Source organism: Lissotriton vulgaris, chromosome 4_1 (assembly GCF_964263255.1).
Source record: "Lissotriton vulgaris chromosome 4_1, aLisVul1.2, whole genome shotgun sequence".
Taxonomy (NCBI): domain Eukaryota; kingdom Metazoa; phylum Chordata; class Amphibia; order Caudata; family Salamandridae; genus Lissotriton; species Lissotriton vulgaris.
The window spans coordinates 1,900,652,226-1,900,671,152 of NC_141691.1; the positions used below are offsets into that span (position 1 = coordinate 1,900,652,226).

An 18,927-nucleotide genomic window follows, 5' to 3' on the forward strand; every position below is an offset into this window, starting at 1 on the left:
TATGAGCAGGGCAACGAAACTGTGAATGTCGGCAGCGGGATGCGCGCCTTGGGATTGGGTCGCGCGTGTGAGCTGTCTACGTTGCAAGCTCGCACGCGCGACCCAATCCGAAGGCGCGGCTCGAAATCCGACAAACTGCTACTTCTGTGAACACATGATGTGTTAAAAGTGGATGCATAGATTGCATACAACAGACTCCTCTACACGCAAAACTTGTAAGTCCAACTAGTCACCCAGTACTGTAGAAATACAAATATTGATCAGACAACAGATTTCGCCATGGGATTTTAGGAGTGGGAACGAGGTTGAACTGAAGTGACCCAAACAATAAAAACATTCGTATTAAAAGGAAAGCAAACATGCTTTTTGCCGCACTGCAGCTACCGGTATGGACTGTCACGACAATGCCTCTTTGCTCGCACTTTAAGAAAAGAGCCACAATGAAAACAAGCTTTGACGCTTATCAGCGCCGCGCGCCTCTCTGCAGACTCTCCCTGCATTCCAGAGAGGCGCGCGACGCGATCCGCCTTGCATTGGCATGCCGGGTCGACAAGACCTGGCCGCGCGCACAACGTTATCCTATGGGGAAACACTGCGCGCGGCCAGGTCTTGTCGAAAGACTGCTTTTTGAGCTGAGACGGCAGCTATAGTTCTCGCTTGCGAGACCGCGCTTTCAGCGCGTTCGTCGTAGGCGAGACCTAAAAACGACTCATTGTACTGCCAACTAAAGTAGTATAGCGTATGCTAGAATCTGAGGGGTACATGAAAAGAATGTGTACCACTAATATAGTGCTAATTTATCGATCTATCTCCGTACCCTTTGGACCTCTTGGCGTAACTAGCAACATCTTACATGGAGATAAGCGGCCCTCCCATCGTGGCGCGAGGATGGATTCGCCACCTGGTGACTACTGACTATGTTCTGGCATGCTGGGGGTATTAGACAGGATTCTCTGGGTCTGCCATCCTTTCATTTTCAGGCTCCTCGGCATTCCTTAGTCTATACGCCGTATATAGCCGCCAGAAAGTTTTGGGTCTGCTACGAGGCAGAAGTAGTTCACTGAAGTTTTCCGATTGCGTACAGCAATATAGCATATCATGTGCCCATGGCCCCACAGTTGGAACAGGGCCTCTCATCCAGCTCATAGATACTCTGCGCTTGGCCATAAGGAGACCCATGTCCACCAGCCTACTTATTGCTTTACGTTGTTTCTTAGAATAACCCAAGAGTGCTACCACAGGGTCAGGGGTAAGTTCTGTCTCAACTATTTCCCCCAGTTCAAGGAAAATTGCCTCCCAATAGGTAAACACTCCCGGGCATTGCCAAGCTAGATGCATGAAATCCACAAAGGCAGCGTGGCACCTGTCGCAGCTTGCATGTTCTTGCAACCCATACCTATACAGTCTCTCTTGGGTGTAGTATGCCCTGTTGATGTATTTGAAGTGAATGAGTCTGTGTCTGCCGTGTAATGAGATTCGCCTAGTGTTAGTGCAACAGTAATTCCACATAGGGTCGTCTATTGCTAGTTGTAGGTCTCTTTGCCAGGCCAACCGCACCGTAGTTTATTGATTCGGTCCGTGAGACATAGCCAATTTATATATAGTAGCGACCATCTTGCGGGGAGACTTCATTTTTTATAATATAACTAGTTCTGGCACCTCCGGGGGCTCAGCCATGTCTTCCCCCACCAAGTCTCGCAACGCGTTGCGGACTCTATAAAACTGAAAGCGCTGTAATAATGTGCCTGCGTCTTCCGCACCCGCTACTTGATCCCACGTTTTAGCCACTCCATCTAGAAATAAGTCTCCTGTTGTTGCTATATTCAGTGTGTGCAGTGCGTGCGTCACCCTACCTTCCCTACAGGGGGCTAGCCAATGCGTCCATTCTATTGGCATTGCTGGTGCATACAGCAGAGCCCCTGCTTGCAGGCTTAATAAGCTATGCTAGGCTTGTCGTTTTGTTTTAATGGAATCTATTATCCCCGTTCTCCGGTCTAAGGGTTCAAGTATCATGGCTGGAAATGGGAGTGGCTCAGCAAACAATCTCTCCATTCGTAGGAACGGTATGTCCGCTGCACCATGGATCCAATAATATGCTTGCGCCCCTCGTGCCGCTCTGTAATAGAGATCAAAGTCTGGTGCGCCCAGTCCCCCCATGTGATACGGTAATGTAAGCACCCGCCATTGGACCCATGCTGATTTACCCGCCCAGGCTATTTTAACCATTGATTTATGGGGATATTCGTAAAAAGGAATAGTAGCCTGGGTAGTATTACCATTTTCATAATGGAGATTCGGCCAATTAAAGATAACGGTAGTCGTATCCAGTTCTCAACATCATCCTCCAGTTTATCTATTGCGGTGCCATATTCTCTCTATACACTGTCTCGGAGTCTGTATGTAAGAAGATACCCAGATACCTAATAGAATCTGTAGTCCATTGTAAGGGATAATCCATTTCAAAATATGCTGTGATCGGGGTAAGTGGGAAGACTAGCGATTTAGGCGAGTTGACTCGTAAACCCGATAGTGCACCAAAGTGCACTACCTCCCTAAGGACTGTGGAGAGATTGTTTACCGGTTCTCGGACATACAAGGTGTCATCTGCATATGTCGATACAATTATCCTATAGGTTGGGAACCTGATACCTCTGTGCCTATGGTATTCTCTGAGTGCACATGCCAACGGCTCGACCACCAAGGCATACAATATGGGGGATAGCGGACACCCCTGTCTGGTCCCTCTGGATATAGCAGAGGCGTCTGTGACCAGATTGCCCAGCCAAATCCTCGCAGTGGGTGCATTGCACAAAACTCCGATCAACTGTAAGAAAACTGACCCCAGTCCTATCCTGGTCAACACCTGTCGCATGAAAGCCCACTCGACTGAGTCGAAGGCCTTTTACATATCGAGGAAAACCGCCACCGCACTGGTGTCCTTTTTGACATGTTGCATTGTCCCAAATACCGTGCATATGTTGTAGGTGAGGTTCCTATCTGGGATGAACCCCGCTTGCTTTGGAGCTACTAGCGTGGAGGATGGGGGGCTAGGCGGTTAGCCAATATTTTAGCAAAGCTCTTGGTATCAACATTGAGCAATGAGAGGGGTCGGTAAGACCCGCACTCATCTGACGGCTTGCCTGGTTTAGGGATAACTACAATAATTGCCTCTCATTGTACGTGGCATCATACCTGACACACACATATCGTCAAATAACGTTGAAAGATGGGGAAGGAGGATGTCAAAAAACGCTTTATAAAATCCGACAGTTAGTCCATCTGCCCCTGGAGCGCTGTTCGTCTTCATGCCCATCAGTGTCTCTATTATTTCATCCTTTTCAATGGGGAGCATCAGGAATTCCCTATGTGTGTTTTTGAGGAATGGTAGCTTGATAGGTTCTAAATAATCAAGTATTTCCTCATCCGTACCCGACGAGCGGGAAGTGTATAAATCCGAGTAGAATGTTCTAAATCTATCTGCAATGTCTGCTTCTTCGGTCAACATTGTTTCTTCTGGCAACCTAATTCCCGTTATCAATGTTTTGCTATGTTTTGCCTTCAGAATTTGTGCTAAGACCGGAGGTGCGGGCTGTGGCATACTTGCCCAGGTGTTTGACTTCGCTGTCTGCCACCTCCTGGTATTCACCCAATGTATCTTTAATTTCTTTTTCAAGCTCCTCACCCCCTTCAGCCACCTGTCGCGACTCCAAGTTCCCCAATTTCTGTTCTAGATCTGCTAGTCTCTTCCGGATCGCCCTGAGGACTCCAGTGTGCTTAGCCATTGCTACACCTCTTATGTACGCTTTAAAAGCCTCCCACACAGACTGGAAACTATCAACTGATCCAACATTGGTAGCGAAAAATGTATCTATGGCTTCAGCAAGTTCTTCTTTGAAGAGGGGGTCTAGTAGTGAATATGGGGGAAAACGCCATGTGAACGGCGGTATAGATTTCTTAGGTGTGTCCAATACCAGCAATAATGGCGAGTGATCTGAAAGTATACGCGGGAGCACCAGGCAGTTGCCAACCTGCTCCAATAATGACGTTGTGACAAACCAGTAATCTATGCGGGAGTGGATATTATGGTAGGTAGAATAGTGTGTGTAGCCCCCCTAATCCGGGTGTCGCATGCGCCAGACATCACTCAGGGCCATACTAACCATGACACTCCATCTTCCGCGCCGCCGCAACGGGCCTTCTCACGGGATGTGCCGACCTATCCAACTGCGGGTTCCTAACCAGATTGAAATCCCCACCCCAGTGGAACTGTGCATCCTGGTACAGGTTTGCTGCGGTCTCTATCGACGTGTAGAACTCAGGACAGCCGTAATTGGGACCATATATATTAACAATAATCCAGTCCAGGCCCCTGCCTTGACATCTAGAGAACATAAATCGCCCCTCACTATCAGACATCAGCTGTTGTAGCATGTATTCAGATCTGGGGTTTACCCAGGTCACTACTCCCCGGGCGTGTGTAGTAAAATCTGAAGTATTGATATTACCCAGCAAGCCTCTACTGCGGAGCATCGCGCTAGTTTGTGGGAGGTGTCTCTCCTGAAGTAATGCTATATCAATGCTTTGCCTATTCAGGTAACTCAGTACTTTACGGAGTTTACGGTAGTCATTGAGCCCCCGAACGTTCCATGACAGTGCTCTGAGGGAGCCAATCAATTTCGGAGCCGTGGTCTCACCAGGCATCATCATCTTTAGTCTCTAGTTGCCTATGTACTCCAGGTCAGCAGTTTGTGTGTGCAGTGTGTGCAGCTTTTGTGAGGCTACATTCATTCGCGAACAACCAATACAATCTAAAAACAACCCTTCCCCCCCCCACCCACAGCAGACCTACCCCAAATTGGTCGGGCACCTCCCCTGTGAACCCCCAATCAACCCCACCTCCCTTTCCCCACCCAACCATTACAATTCTAGTGTGTTTCACTCGTGGGCGGAGGTCGCACAAAGAACCAGTGTTAGGATGCACGACTCATTAGCTCCATCTCGCGTATGTCGCCATTCTTAGATATAGCATTTTCTACTTAACAGTCCTAATCTAGTGTGCCCAGTGCCGGGCCGCTTATGCTGGCCCTCATCCCCTGCTTATGTCTATACTCGTTTTAGCTATCACTGGAACTTTGCAGACCAACTGTATCCAGAGCTCTGCACTAATCGCATATACCCTTACCACCTACGTGTTGCAACCAGTGTCAGTGTGTCCCAGGCAGAGCACAAATACAATCTTATGGTGGTTATACAATACTGCAATCATCCCGCGGCCGGTCCACCCCACAGCATTACCACTCAAGTTATTATCATACATTGTTTATCAGTAATACTTATCGTTCGACCCACTGCATCAAACCTGGTCATCCATTGAACCGCCAGCTGCTTACTCGAGCAGAAGTCGCTCCGGGCTTCTACGCTGCTCTTTGGACCAACCCTTCAGCGCCTTCTGCAGGGCCTTTGGGTCTATGAAGATGTGTGACCGTCCTTGCCTATTAACTTGCAGCTTGGCAGGGTACAGTATGGCGTAGTCTAGGCCCATGTCTCGCAGTTGCTTCTTCATAGGGACAAATTGTCTACGCGCCTTCTATACTTGGATAGTGAAATCCGGTTACAGTGATATAGTTGATTCTTCATACCGCAGAGTTTGTTTTTCGCATGCAAGGCGCAGCGCCGCGTAATTGAGTAGTTTTGCGATGATTGGTCGCGGTGAGGCTCCTGGGGGAGGTCGCGGACCCAAGTACCAAGGTGCTCTCTCCACCACGAACATGTTCGAGAAAACACCTTCCCCCAAAAGAGTAACCAAGAACTTCTCAATGAATTGTTCAATGTTCCCAGTGGCAGTCGTCTCCGGCAGGCCAGTGATCATTAAATTGCAGCGACGCGAACGCGCCTCCAAATCCTCTGTCTTATCCTGTAGGATGCGTAGAACCTTTCCAAGTTGCTTGTGATCCGAGTCCAACGTGGTGTGCGCCTCTTCCACCTCAGTAAGTCTCCTTTCAGACATATCCAAACGTTCCGCATCCTGTAGGAGAGTGCATCCATTTTCGTGCCCAGGGAGGTGATGCCACTTTGCAGGCTCTTTTCCATGGACAGAAGCATGCTCCTGATATCCATGCTCGGATCATCGTCTGAGGGTGTGTGTGTCCTGGATGTTTCGTCCGTAGAGGCATTGTGCGATTTCGAGCGCTTTTGTTCAAAGGTTAGTTTAGATTGCGCTTTGTCCACCTTGCCCATGTTGAAAGCCGGACGGACACGCTAGCCACAAGTCCACTGGCACACTTCGCCAATCTCGCGCCTTCTCCGCAGTCTGGGGGATCGCTATTATTGTCCGGGGATCCTCGTTTGCTCCCTGCAGCGGGCCAAACTATTATCCTTTAGTGTAGGGTGCCACAGTTCTGTCCAGTAAGGACCTTTCCACTCCCCAATTCCCTCACCGCCATCCGCAGGGCAGCGTAGTCTAGAGCGATGTCCCAACCTTCTCACCTTTGCCGGGGCTGAAACACCTATTACTGAGTACCACGCAGCTTCTAGTACCACTGCGTTGTTTGTAACAGCTAGCGGTGCACCCCCGAGTTCAGGGTCAGCCAGTAAGCCCTATTCCAGCTCAGGATAGTCTTCCTGTTGCGCCCGATTCCTTCTTTAGTGCACCGCGTTTAGTCCTCACGAAGAGCGCAGGTTCCAAGACAGTGTGGCTTCAGTTGTGCTTTTGCGCCGCCTCCCAACTCACTGCTTCTCTAACGTGAGTAATCTCGTGCCAGGGCCTGGGTATTGCTGCGCCACCGGGGCCCCGCAACCACACCGTTTCCGGGCACTTCACTGATTTCCAGATCCCAAATCCATTGCATGAACTAACCAGCGAAGCCTAGCCCAGGCTGTCCAGTTACCATTTCTCACAGTCCCAGCTCCACCATATGGGGCCACAGATTCGTGTCCTGCTCCCTGCAGTATGTGGCTCACCTGCTTTTACTTTATGGCCCAGGTGGGGGGCGGGGTTTGCCCGTGGCTGCTGCTGCTGCGTGACGCCCATGGTCCCCGAACACCGCTCCTTCAGCGCCACTACACCTAAAATGGCGGCCGTTCTCCGAGTCGGGTCTCATCCTGCGTCCGCGACTTCGGGAGAAAGCAGCCATGGGTGTGCGCAGTAGCTTGAGGATTCTGCTGCTCACTTCAATGCAGCATACGGCGAGGGTTGCTTCTGTCCCCACACTGCAGCTTGTTTCAAAAGCCTCTCAGTCAGGGACGGCTGCGGTTTTAAGACACACCGGGCTGCCAGCAGTCAGCGCTCCGCTGCCTCTTCCGTCCCTAGCTGCAGCAGCTCCTCCAGCCCTGCGCTGGACCGGAGACCCCGCCGCAGGCCTCAGCTGCCGTTGGGTCTTTGTGTTCACTAGCGGGAGCGTGGTTGAGTTCGCCGCTCGCCTGTCGCCTCCGCCCGGCTACCTGCCCACTCGAGGACGGGAATTCCAGGCCCAGTCACCTCACAACCTCCAGGAGCAATAACTCCGGAATGGCTGTTTGGAGAAATTTGAAAGCAGGGCTGAAAGTTCGCTGCCGTTCTCAGATCGCCCAGACTCCGGTAGGAAAAGCTAATTTCTTAAAATGCTGCCGGATAATTGGCGGATAGCTGATCGACGATATGGAGCACAGGGCTCATGCGGCCATCTCGGTCGCGAGCAAGCTCCGCCCCCCAGAGAAACAAAAGTATTTGTAAACGGACTTCTGACCTTCATCTCTGAACGCAGAGAAAATTTGGCAGGATAATAAAAACAGGATTTAAAGGCATCTGTATTGCTCTTTACCTTTCTGACTGAACAGAACACCTGTTCTTTATTCGCCAGAACAGGCAAGTAGGTCCTAAATATAGCTCGACCGGATAAAATCTGACTCTCCATAACAAGTGGGCGAGTAGATTTTTTGAGTCCTGCTCTAGCAGGACACTGATGTCGCTCATGTTATGACTTGGGCCTGCCAGCCCATTGATTAAAAAAAAAAAAAAAAAGCCCATTGATTAAAAAAAAAAAATCTCTCATGACCTGTCCTGATAGTGGCCACTAACAACATTTAGCTGGTGGGTGATCAACACAGACCCGGTTTTCTGGACATAGGCATCCAATGAGGTGCTTGGGGACCCTGCTGAAAAAATCACTGGCCAAGACCTGCTTTTCAGAACTGGGCTGGATAATATTTGAGGAGGATGGAATATATGCTAGGGGTTGTCGTGTACACACGCTTAGTTGGTGCTGGCGATTCCAAGTATACTTGTAGTCCCATAAATATAGGTTGCCAAACCAGATAGTATAGACTTTGAGATACCTTCCTCTCCCTCTTCCCTTCATAAGTCATTGCAGCCAGTGTATTGTGTATTTAGTTTGGATTACCATTAAAGCAGGAAATAACTTTTTGTACTCAGATTACTCGTTCGGATTGCATCAATATCAGCAGGACTCACCACAATTAGAAATGTTTGTGCCCAAAGGAAAGCATTTCAAAGCACATAGGCATTGAAATATGTGTCCTAATCAGATTACAGCTTTTAACTGTGCATACTCGTGTCACATATTGCGACCCTAAAATTTGATACTTTCTATCACCTTGCTGACTACTGGACATGCATGTTATATAGATAGTTGTAATTCGATTTAGAAATATGACGTTTTTTGGCTGTAAGTATATTTAATTCACAAATTTGCTTTGTTTCTTATTGTAGGGATTTGGGAACCAGAAGGATACAGATAATGTTGCTGAGATCATTGCTCATGGTGAGAAACATGTATATGTGTCCGTTCACAGACTGCTTACTAAAGCAACTACACTGCCATTAAACTGTACATCTTGAAGTTGTTTTTAAAGAGATTTATTATGATTTTTTCAGTTTAGGACTGTCATTAAAATATCTTCTTCCTGCCTGTCCCCCTTGGCAGTTCAAACGGACCTACTCCACAAAATGAAACATCCTTTACTATCCCTAGGATTAGTGAGAAGTCACGTTTAGAAATAAATGTAGTTATGGCATGCATCCAAGAATATAGAAGATACGAGTTGCCAAGAGAAGGCATTGTTCATTTGATTGACTGCCACCACATCTACAAAGAAGTGATGGCATCTGTTTTAATTTAGGACTCTGGGATTCCGTCCCTTAGCCTGAAAATAAATGTAAAAATATATAAAAAAATGGGCGGGTAGGGATACCCTTAACCCCTCAACCTGGGGATGTGGGTGCCCCAGGTGAGCATTTTTTTTAATGCTGGCTCCAGACACAGTACTGGCTAGGCAGCTGGCTGAGGCCACCAAGGACTACAGCCACAAATGAGTACACATGTCGTAGGTACTGTGTAGGCACCAGGGCACCCCACATCTTTTTTTAATGAATAATAAATGACCGACAGGAGCCAATCATTTCTAATTCACTGCTGTGGCAAGGAACACCCCATAATTCCCTAGGGCTTTCTTGCTGGTGTTGCTCCTAGAACGAGAAGGGACACCACCAAACATATTTTAATGTTATGGGTGGGGGACTGCAATGAGCCTGCAACATTACAAAAAAAAAACATGAAGCCTCCTGGGTCATTGACTCCATGACACCTGCCGAGCCTACCGTATGTTTTTTAAAAGCGCTCCGAGCTGGAGCTGTATGATCCTCAGCTGGAGTGCCGTCATCTATAGTGGTTGGTTCCATGGCTTCACTTTGCGTCTGACATGTTAATGTGTTTTTTAAAAGGCTTTATTGAAAATATTTTGACAGTCACTTTTATTAATCATTGCAATGTGTGAATTTATGAAATATTCATTTGATTATGGTTATTGGTGACTTTTTGACAAAGCCAATGGGTATGCTTTATATATGTTGATGTGCTGCCCTTTGATATAGCCAACTGGCTTAGCCACTTTTGTTGTGGTACTTTGAGCCTTTGGCAAAGCCAGTTGATCTGCCTAACTTAAAATGACAATTGTTATATTGTTACATGACATAGCCAGCCTTGTGGAGCGGTGGGGGTTGGGCGCAGGGCCTGGCCGAAAGCCAAGCCCTGAGTCCAAAGCGCTGCCGCGTATGACCAAAGGCTGTGCGCGGCTGGGAGGTTGGGCGCAATTGCCATATACTTCTAACTACCTCCGATATAACATCACTTCAACATCTGCAATGACGTTATTGATGACAACAATGTGCATGGTGGGGACAAGAGTTATAGTTGCTTTAGAACTCAAGTTACAGTTACTTGAGATAGCTATAACTGATGAATTTCAGTGGTTTTTGTTCTTTTAAAATCGTATTTGTTATGGCATTTTCAACGAACTATAATTCTCTTTAGCCTTAGCTTTTTGCAATGGCCAAGGGCCTGTTTTATGCGGAGCGCATTGCTCAATCTAGGAACAACTAAAAGGAAATCTTTTCGATTGTCCAGAACTTTCTGAAGCCAGTTGCAGAACGCAATACCGCTCCTGCCTCTAATTCCTGGTGCGAGCAGCTCTCTGATTTTTTTTATTGACAAAATACAAGCAATTCAGGATAGCTTGGGGTGGCTGGCTCGGGCCTGCCAGAACACTCGCTCCAGACTGGGAGCCTAATCTTCCCCTCACCACTCTAACAGTATTTACGCCCATCCCTTTGGCTGATACTCTGGCTATTCGTAAATCACTTAAATCAGGGTCCCCAGCAGACCCTGATTTAAGTGCCAGGCAGCTGGCAGCTGTGGTGGAGGTAGTCAACCCCGAAGTTAATAATATCATTAACTTGTCTCTGCATTCCGCTAAACTACTCCCCCTGTTAAAAAAACATTCATCGAACTCAGACATTCTGGCTAGCCACTGACCAATCTCACTCCTACCGGCTGTGGCAAAGGTATGTGAGAAGGCAGTCTAAAAACAGCTGTCTCCGTTTGTCGAAACGTCTGGCGCTCTTCACCCGGCCCAGTCCGGCGTTAGAGCCTCATACAGTACAGAGACTGCTCTGGTCGAAATGACGGGGGCTATTAGGGATTGCTCTGATTCTGGTGGCAGAACAGCCCTGGTTTTACTGGACCTCTCTGCCGCATTTAATAAGGTTCCTTATCAGTTACTTGCCCGTCTGTCCAACATCGGAATTTCAGGCCTGGTGGGGGACTGGATTGAATCTTTTCTGGTCAAAAGAATACAGCCAGTGTGGCTATTGCCTTTTTCGTCCACACCGAGAAGTATTACCACAGATGTTCCGCAGGGCTCTACATTGAGCCCTTTACTCTTTGTTTATATGACACCACTGATCTATGTGGCGGAAGGGCTGGGTGCCAAAATTATAGCCTACGCTGATGACACCCAGCTGCTTTTTACAAATGAAAAAAGAAGTTTTTACTTGGCTAGCGCGGGCTCAACTTAAATGTAATGAGGATAAGTCCGAGCTCCTCCTCTACGGGTCTTTCCCGCAGAATTTCAGGGATGACCTTTGACCTGATGGCTTCCCTATGCCAAAAACCATGGGTAGCTCAGTTAAAAACCTGGGGGTATGTTTTTGTGAGGACCTCCGATTCCTAACTCAGATCAACAAACTGGAGGGAGTGTGCTTTGGCACACTCCTTAAGAAACATCTGCCGCTATTGCCTAAAGCGGCAAAAGAAATGGTGACCCACGCTCTCATTCTTTCGCAGCTAGACTATGCCAATTCTCTCTATATCGGCCTTCCCTGTTACCAGGTAAAAAATGTGCTGATTATTCATAATGCGGCCGCTAGAATGCTACTGGGTATTCCTGGGAGTTCCAGCATCAAGCAGTTTCTTCGTGATTTGCACTGGTTGCCTGTTGACCAGCGCATTCTGTTTAAGGCATTGACCATCACCCACAGCGCCCTCTACAAGTCTGGACCCCCATACCTCAGGAGGCGTTTCGATTTCTATGTACCATCTAGACTCCTCCGGCTCACCAGAATAGGAGGGAGCTCCCTCTCTGTTAGGGCAGCTAGGGCCTGGAACAGACTGCCTTTTGAGCTCCGGAACAATCACAACCTTAGGCTGTTCAAAAAGCAGTTAAAAACCATGGTTTTTTGATTGGTCTCTTAGCCGCGTCTTTCACTTCCACTTCCCTCTGTACAGGCTTTCGTGCCGGGACACTTCTGAGTATCTGTGCGCACTACAAATGATGGTTAACATAACATAAAATATATGTATTCAATAAAGGGGAGATATCGCCACTGTGAAGTTGTAAGTAAGACCTTGATAGAGTGTTTATTGTTTTGCTAATAACTTTAGAGCTATTCGATCATGAAACTATTTAAAAAAAAAAAAAGCAAAATCAACTCCTTCCTGGAATGTGTTTGAGTGCTCTGTCAAGTGGGGGGCTGAAAAAAAAGGGGAGCCCCAAAATGCTTTTTCTCCCCATGCAATTTCCATTGGGAATTTCAGACAATAATATAGAAAATATGGCTGACCAAAATGACACCAACTATGGCTGAATAACATGACACCAAATTACACCATCCATACTCAGAAAACATGTTTTAAGTAAATTGGTGTAAATCTGTTCAGCCTTTTTTGAGAAATTAAGGTTAAAGAATAGAGATATCCAGCGCTGCAGGTCTTCCGCAGGACTTTGGTATTACGAGAAATCAAAATAAAGCATACTGATTCGCTGGACTGTGAATGGTCCAGTCGGACCGAGAGCTTTAGTGGCTGGCCACAACATGAAGGTTTTGCAGCTTCCATTCTAGGACTTTGGGACTAATTAAATATATAAAAAGTACTATAAAGGGTGGTCCCAGAGGTGAGTTTGCTGCAGAAGTATGGTAGTAATATCTTACTTTACGTTAAACAATCAATCAATCAATCGGGGTTTTGTAGAGCGCACTACTCACCTGTAAGGGTTTCAAGGCATTGAAGGAGGGGGTTGTGAGCAGCTCCGTTGGGGTCATCCAAAGAGCCAAGGCTTGAGGTCCTTTCTGAATAGGTGCAGTGTCGAGCTTCGTCGGAGGTGAAGGGGGAGTTTGTCCATCTGCTCTGGTCCTGTAGAAATGAGGGATGGTGGCTAAGTCAAGTTCGACTGAGCAGAGGTTTCTTTTGGGGTTGTGGATTTGGTTGTTGGGGTTTTGGGGTCTGGTGTTGTGCAGGGCTTTGTAGGCTCGTGTGAGCAGTTTGAAGGTTATTCTTTTTTTGACGGGGAGCCAGTGGATGTCGCAGAGGTGTTGAGTGATGTGGTCATGCCGTGGGATGTCGACGATAAGTCTGGCTGTCACGTTCTGGATGGTCTGGAGTTTGCGGAGGAGTTTTTTGTTGACTCCGGCGTAGAGAGCGTTTCCGTAGTCCAGTCTGCTGGTGATGAGTATGTGGGTGACAGTTTTCTTGGAGTCGGGCGGGGGTGGTGGGGCATCCACTTGAACGTCTTGCGGAGGGTGTTGAAACATGTGGAGGATGTGGCGTTAATCAGGCGATTCATGGTGAGTGAAGAGTCGAGTAAAATGTCGAAGTGGCGTTCGTGATCCTTTGGGGTGGGTGGGTTTCCTAGGGTGGGAGGCCACCAGGTGTTTTCCCTTGCGGAGGGGGTGGAGCAAAGGATAAGGACTTCTGTTTTCACAGCGTTGAGCTTCAGGCAGTTGTTGTTTATTGAGGTCGCGGCAGCTTTCATCCCTTCTTGGAAGTTGCGTCTCGTGATGTCTGGTTCCTTGGTGAGGGAGAGGATGAGCTGGGTATCATCGGCGTAGGAGACGATGTTTAGTCCATGGTTTCTGACGACGGTTGTGAGGAGTGCCATGTAGGTAATAGAAATTCACTTGAAAAAAACAAAGGAAAAACTACCATTTTAAAACCAACACTGAAATTCACTAGTTATAACTTGTAGGTGTAGTCCCTTTAATTAAGAAAAACATCATAGCGACTGGAGTGCCTTCAGATGCATTGAATGAAGAATAAAAACTGCCAGTGACGTGTAACATGGTCTGTGTGTGTTCTGTTCATGCAGGTGACATCCGGCTACAAATCGAAGAGCATTTCGGCAGCACTACCGGCCCCCTTCGTTGATCCCTTGCTGTCGCCATCTCTCATGGAGGACTCTGAACTAAGACAGCTGGTTCTGGAAATATTGCATAATCTAATTGATCGCCATGACAACAGGGCTAAGCTTCGGGGAATAAGGTATAAATACACTTTTCAACTGACTCCGAATAAACCTTGTCGTCTGATCTAATGTCTTTGTTAGTTTTACCTGCTGAAGAATGAGTGCATATCGGTCGTGCTGCAGTTTTTATTGTGCTTGTCCTTTTGAATTCTGTGCCCATACAGCTGTCCCTGCTTCACTGTGCTTCTGTAATCTACTGCTTCTTTGGTTTAATTGAAAAATGAGAAATTCATCTCGGTCCGTCTGATCTGTAGATTAAAAGGTTCCTTCGCGGAGTTGCTGCTCCCATTAAGCGCCCAGATCCATTTAGTATTCCTGCTCCTGTTTGCTTTGTATTTAACCAAACCAATTGTGATTCATAATTAAGGCGACAGGGTTGTCCTTGTTAGACAAGAAAGACTGTCTAACGCTGTTTCATCGCTGCCGCCCACCATTTCTAACATACTCTGCATATTGGGTGTTTGTCCTGGTTTTTAATATTGAAGTTTTCCTATTTTATACTAACTCAGCTGATGTTGCTTTGTGAAATCAACTTGTGTTGTTGTTGTGCTGATGCTGCTTGGGTTAAACTGCCTAATGACATTTCTTCAGGCTTGCCAGGTCAGGTTGGCAAGAGAAGTTGCCCTTTCATTTGTTCCTCTTTTATCTTTTCTCTGCTACGCTGTCGGATCTATGAACAAGCATTTGCAATACAATAGGTCTCGCATGTGCGAGAGTTTAAGCTATCAGTATTGTAAATGACAAGGCCTTTTATTTATGTTTTAAAACCCAAAACATAAATAAAAGGCATTGCCATTTACAATGTCAATGGCTCAAACTCGCGATAATGTGAGACATATTGCATTGTAAATGCTTGTATTTTCTTGCTGCTCTGAGTGAACTACAGTGGAGGCGCTGTTTGGTTTTCTTTTCCCTTGATGATTAATTCAATTAACCACATTTGCAGCTTCTCATGAATGTGTATTTGCATATAGGGTGGCAAATGTTGGGAGTTTAAATTGAAGAGAAACCGGTCTGTCACTGGTCAAGCAGAAATGAATGGACCTTCGAAGACGTATTTTCTGTAGTTCCTAAAATGCCCATGGGGCCGTGCAAAACAATTGGTCTCAATAAAAATGCTTCTGTTTCACCACTCTTATGAAACGTCTATTGCTAAGGTACTGGAAAGACTGGCAAGGATGTTCAGGATCGTGGTCGTGCAGGGTTTTATGGGGGGTGGGGGCGGGTGCTGCAACCCGACCCTTTCCCAAACTGTGATTCCAAACAGAAAGCGTTCGTCTCCTTAACCATCACACAGGCTAAAAACTGCCCTAAACTTTATTTAAGATGGTTAAAGAACTATCCAGTTCAGCAACCATGCAGGCCTCCCCTAGTCTGAATACAACTCAATGCGAGGAATAGTGGAAACACTATACTCTGCATTGGCTAGAACTATCCCTCCGTCCACTCTCTCGCTATCACGACTACTGACCAACCTGGCCCTATGTTCAAATGTTGTTCTACTTCTGCCCCTGACCATACACATAAGAATACACTTGATGCCTGGCCACTCCTGGACATGGTGACACTTATACAACGTCGTAGTAAAATTAAGTCGGGATCCCCCTGTGATTTACTTTCCCTCACAGTACTGCAGCAGATTGAACAACCATCACTTTGCTATATCCTTGGTTGCTTTATTGAACACTGGGAGCACTTTCCCTGCATTTTCGGACGCCGTACCTGATTCTGCCCTGCAGCTGGGACATTCCTGCCTGTTTCTTTTTGCCGGTCTCCTCCCGCCGCTGCGTGCCTTCTGTCACCTGGCACTTGCAGCCGCAGTGGGGGGGAGACTACAACCACCATCAGTCTCAGCGGCAGGAAGCCGCCCCCACCCATTGCGCGCCCGGAGGCGCTTTAAATTCGAAGGTGAACTTCGCGTCGCGGGACGCGAGCGGGACGCCCGGGGCTAAGCCCGGGCAAAGGGCGGGCCCTCTGTGGCCCTCAGGGGACCTAAGGTGACGGGACGGGCCACCCCTCTTACGTGTTCCAAATAAAATTCATTATTCATTCCTGATATTACCGTCAGGATCCGTGTTTACTTGCTGCCCTCATCACAGTCGGCTCTGATCCGGGACTGTTTGGGAATTCAAGCAGGAAGGTAATAAGACTTCTTTGGTAACCTTGATTGACTATATTGACTCTAGAGGGGTAAAGATTGTAAGCTATAACCACTAGCATCAAAATGTCGAAGGCAAAAAAACCTAACGTTCCGGGTAATACCATGGATAATTTAGTACAAGTGGTGGAAAAATTAATCTTGAAAGGAGGGCTTCGTTGGGTCTGAGCTCCCCACTATCGTTGCCCCAAAATGAGATCTCTGATACGGATCTAATTGCTCTGGGCACCCCAATTATTTCATCCCTAGCCTCCCATGACCTAGACATGGGGCTACCACAAAATGTATCAGCCATAGAACACTTAGCTACCACTATTGAAGCACCAGCTGGAGATTTTGAGCTAGACATAGAACCCCCCCTGCATGAACAAGATCTAGATTTGGAGATAGTAGATTCCTCCCCCCCCCCCCCCCCTCACCGGATGTTCCTGTTCCGGCTCCAAGAGTAACAAAAGCTATCGCCAAGATCCTGACAAAAAGAGAAGGGCTAAGGTCTAGCAGGAGAAAGCCAGCTACTCCGCCTAACAGGAAAAATGTAGATGGGAAAGCGAATAGAGGAGATATGAATCAAGGATGGGATGAAGAGGGTATATTAAAAAAACTCATGGGTATGCTGGACATTAAGTTAAACCAGCTAGTAAAACCCTTAATCTCAAAAAAAGATCAGCTAACTGCTAAAATAAATAAATTGGAAGACCATGTAACAGCAACTAACAATAAAATGGGGGAATTGCCAACCATGTTGGTAGAAAAGCTGGTTGAAAAAACTCAATTAGAAGTTCTACCCCAAGGTGAAATAGAGCTACTTCAGAATGAGCAAGCTCGACCCGAGCGTGGCCCACAACAAGCTAACCTTGCTACCATTCCATCAATCGAGCCTGAAGGCAATTGCTTACTGCAGGGCCCCTACATAGAAAACAGCCCTATGGAGCTAATTGTTGAAGCTTCACCCCTTATTCTGGTTCTTGCCAATGTTCCCCCCTTAAATATAGGTCAACAAGAACATCCAGAATCTCTATTAAACAAGGCATTTAACTGGTTAAGTAATAACATGCATATGTGTCCCGGGGGCGACCATAAACTGGCAGAAGATTTATTAACCGCAAGACGGGTAAAATGGATAGGGAGTAGCACTAAGAAATTTCTGGGGACTGTGTGATCCTGAGTCTTAAAGGCCCCGAAGTCTTACCTGAAATCTTGAATAACCTTTTTCCACCTCAACGCAGAACAGCGGAGTTAATCCCACTAACCCTGGACTTTTTTTATAATAGGAAAGGCCTAGCATCAAACCCGAGCATCCTGAAAACTAAATGGTCAACAGTGACCAGTAGATGTGCAAAGGGGGGCCTAGCCAATGTCTGGGGATTAAACTTAGATAACAGATATACAGCATTGTCTAATCTAAATGAGTGTGACTGACTCGTAATGGATAAAGGACTATTAATGAAAAATGAGGTACGACATCCTACAAGCCAACTAGACAATCCTATGGTCCAAAATAATAAAAACTTGGATCCCGGCCACATCGTCCCCAAAAGTCCAAATAGCAACATACTTATATCAGGGCCAGAGGATCTTATCAACACTAGTCCAGTAGTTGGGGATAATACAGGACCTGAGCAGGGGGGGCCATCAAGAAGGGATGTCAGTATAAATACGGAGTTGGCATGTACACTAACCTTTATATCCTGGAACATAGCAGGTACAGCTAGCAAAATAGATAACCCTGATTGGCTTGATTATATAGACATGCATGACATAGTTATGTTACAAGAAACCTGGTCAGTCGACCCAGTTTTTCGAGTGGGGTATTTAAATTTTTTTAAACCTGCACTTAAAGGTGGAAAGGGACGTCCCTCTGGAGGATTGTCAATATGGGTTCGTCAAGCATTGTCCTGTACCATATCACAAAGGCAAATAACATCAAATGATATTCTAGCACTAAATATCAAATGGCCTAATGGACAAGAAACAGCCTTGTATAATATCTATGCCAGGGGGGTTAGTGCAGGTATTCCTTCTGATGTCTTTTCCACTCTAGAACAAGACATTGAAACCCTCTGTTCTAATCCACACATTATAGTGGGTGGTGATTTTAACTCAACCTTTGAGCCCCTAGGTGAAGAGGATGGGAGTTTTACGGAGGAGGAGGATAGTAGATGGGGAATACCACAATTGGAGCTCCCTCCTATAAAAAGATGGAGTGCCACGGCCATTAGAATTAAGAGCCTCTGCCTTTCTAGAGGCTTGAGAGCTGTGAATGGGAGAACACAATCCGACCAAAAAGGGAACTCCACTTTTGACAATGGTCGTGCCACAAGTAGGATTGATTATCTCTTAATTGATGTAAGAGCATGGCCCCAACTACTAGACATGGAAGTCGTCCTACGATTAGAGAGTGATCACCACCCCCTCTATATGACATTCCATCCTTATCAAGAGTCTAGAGTACCCACTAATAAAAAGCTGATGGTAACACAAGATCTTGTCTGCTCAAATAATCAAAGACACCTGAAATGGGGAATGTTGTTAAGAGATGAAAGGAATCTAGAAAATATGAAAAGTCAGGTAAGAGAGGAAGTGAGTAATATCATAGTGCAATCTGGGACTCGTAATTTCCAGAAATACATGATGGAGGCTCATAAAAACCTATTCTATAAATTGCAAAGCTTTTTTATTAAAACAGTAGATCATAC

The 18,927-nt window shown here is 46.6% G+C and overlaps 1 protein-coding gene across 5 annotated transcripts in view; it reads left to right on the forward strand.

Moving 5' to 3' along the window:
• Window positions 1-18,927, forward strand: part of EFR3A (EFR3 homolog A) — a 1,108,455-nt gene that overhangs the window by 753,130 nt on the left and 336,398 nt on the right. For all 5 annotated transcript variants that reach the window (XM_086966224.1, XM_086966228.1, XM_086966225.1 and 2 more), the window contains 2 exons: window positions 8,708-8,759; window positions 13,918-14,090. In XM_086966224.1, coding sequence (XP_086822350.1) covers window positions 8,708-8,759; window positions 13,918-14,090 — 225 coding nt within the window. The remainder of the gene's footprint in view (window positions 1-8,707; window positions 8,760-13,917; window positions 14,091-18,927) is intronic.